The sequence below is a fragment of the Neophocaena asiaeorientalis genome, unplaced genomic scaffold (assembly GCF_003031525.2).
Source record: "Neophocaena asiaeorientalis asiaeorientalis breed wild unplaced genomic scaffold, Neophocaena_asiaeorientalis_V1.1 scaffold407, whole genome shotgun sequence".
Lineage (NCBI taxonomy): Eukaryota > Metazoa > Chordata > Mammalia > Artiodactyla > Phocoenidae > Neophocaena > Neophocaena asiaeorientalis.
This window is the reverse complement of record NW_020174060.1, coordinates 729924-732301: the sequence shown is the minus strand read 5'-3', so window position 1 is coordinate 732301 and position 2378 is coordinate 729924. Positions and strand designations below refer to the sequence as shown.

The window sequence follows — 2378 nt, the reverse complement described above, 5'->3', positions numbered from 1 at the left end:
AGCTAGGCACCTGCCTCCAGCGGGCAGCTTCCTGGCTGTGTGCCGCCCCCTCCGGAGTGTCCCTGAGGTTCGGGGCCTGTGACACTCCAGTACCCTAGCTGACCCCTTTGGCCGGGCTTCACCCCCCACCTCACAGCCCCGCCTTCCCGTCCACGTTGGGGACTCAGGGAGCAGATAAATCAGACCGACCCCAGACAGGAAAGGGGGCGTCTGGGGCTAACTTATTTCAGAGCACGGGCCGGGGCAGGGGGTGGGGATAAGCGTTGTCTGTTAAATGTTTACATGCGCATGTGTGTGTACTCAGAGCACACGCCCCAAAGCCGGGAGTGACAGTCCCCTGCCTGGCCCCGCGAGGGCCCTGTGGGAGGCCTCGGTCAGCACGGCCCCAGAGACACTCAATCACACCATCAACAGGTTTATGGACCAGTTCTGTGCCCAAATACACACAGGGACGGGGTGGAGAGTGCCCACTGCCATTCTCCCAGGCCCTCCACGCGCCCCTGGGCAGGCTGACCCACCTAGAGCAGTGCCTGCTGGGCGTCACTGTGGTGACACTTCAGGGGAGGGCTGAAGCACAGATGCTCCTCACTGTGTCCTCTGGGCCCCGAAACCCTTCCTGAAACCCAGTGGACCTTCGCTGTGCGGTCAGAAACCCCCGTCCCTAACACCAGGATTCTGGTCACACTACCTACAGGCTCCAGGAGCCCCAGCCTGGAGAGCCAAACCTGACCACAGGGCCCTGGCCAGGCTGACCTCAGGGGCTCCAGCCACACCAGTCTCCTCTGTGGTCAAAAACTGACATCACAGCCCCTGGAGACACAGCATCTCTAACCACCGGCTCCCAAGAAGATCTGGGCCAAGCGCAGCATCCTGTGGGTACAGCGGACTGGCCAGCAGGCCGGCTTAGCAGTTCTAGAGCCCTGCCTGCCCAGCACACCATCAACTCTGCACAAAGACCCCTCCACCACTCAACGTCTTTTTCCAGCAGAGAGACCCACGACAGGAGGTCTGGGAGGATCCAACACAGGGTGGCCCAGCCCTGCCAGGCAGTGACTCAGGAAGGAGGTGAGGGAGAGGCCCTACCAGGATGTGGCCCCTCCACTAAGTTTCGTCTTTACCAACAAACAGAGGCTCACACGGTAAGACTGGGCCAGTGAACCCAGGGTAGGAAGAGCCCTCGGTAAGACCTTCAACGCGTACTCCTCAGGGTACTCTTTTGAGAATTCTCTTTTCTGGGAGGAGGGGAGGGAGGCCAGAGAGACCATACCCTCCTCCAGGGCCGCCCACCTCCAGAACCACCACCAGCGAAGTGCAGCTGAGGATGGCAGGCGGCTCTCTGCTGCCCCCCTGTGGTGGTGAGGAGGAACTGGCAGCGTGAGGGCTCCGGCCACCCTTCCCCGCTGTGCTGTGAGTTCTTCTCTGCAGGAGAATTCTCCTTGTTAAGGATTCAGGCCTGGCAGGGGCAGGGCGCTGGCCTCTCTCACCATCTTCCAGAGGCCCCGAAAAGAACCATCATCTAACATTTCCTGGGCTTCATCTCAGCTCCTCTCCAGCCCCAGGGGAAGGGAGTGCTGACCTGTTTAATGGGGATGGCCCGACCACTCCCGATGCTGTCCACCTTGCACTCGGCGGCTTTTTTCTCCCGGTCCAAGTCGGCACCCTTTCGAGACTGGAAGAGAACAGAAGAGGCGTGTTAAAGGGGCCCAGGGTCTGCGGGGTCAGCAGCCCACCTGGAATCCCCAGCCAGCCCTCCCGTCCTCCCTCCTCCTGGGCGGGCCCTAGCAGTGGGGCGGGGCCGGGGCGGCGGGACCGGGAAGGAACTGAGACCACGAGTATTCCAACGGGTTTATTCTTACACACGGCACCATACAGAGCAGCACAGGTCACTGGGCCGGGCCCGCCCCTTACAAAAGAGCAAGGACACGAGATACCGAGGGCGTGAGGAGCGCGCAGCCCAGGGGGCTGGGGCGTTAAGAGACGGGAAGGGGCGAGGAGAGGTGTACGGTGGGGCTGAGGGACATGGCCGGGAGCACAGGGCATGACCACCAGGGAGAGCAAAGTCCAGAAGTGAGCGGGTAGCGGCCCGTCTGCGGCACAGACACCACATGGCACATTACGCCGAGCACCGCGGCGTAGCCCGAGGGGCACAGTGGATGGAGAGAGAGAGGAGAGAGGCCAGAAGAGGCCCTGCGCCCCTGCCGGGCTCCTGGGGCAGAGCCCGCCCGAATGCGGATCCTAGGAAATGGGAGGCCAAGAGAGGGGAAGGCAAGCGCGGCGTGGCTGCGGCGTCCGGAGCGGAGCAGGAACGGCAGAAGTCCATGCAGGAAGGAGCAGAGGAGGGGAGGGGCGGGGGAGCTCCCCCAGGAGCAGCTGGACCG

The 2378-nt window shown here is 62.9% G+C and overlaps 1 protein-coding gene across 3 annotated transcripts in view; it reads right to left on the bottom strand.

The window, feature by feature from the left end:
• AGAP3 (ArfGAP with GTPase domain, ankyrin repeat and PH domain 3) overlaps window positions 1-2378 on the bottom strand; it is a 51946-nt gene that overhangs the window by 18393 nt on the left and 31175 nt on the right. For all 3 annotated transcript variants that reach the window (XM_024754510.1, XM_024754511.1, XM_024754512.1), the window contains exon 9: window positions 1577-1669. In XM_024754510.1, coding sequence (XP_024610278.1) covers window positions 1577-1669 — 93 coding nt within the window. The remainder of the gene's footprint in view (window positions 1-1576; window positions 1670-2378) is intronic.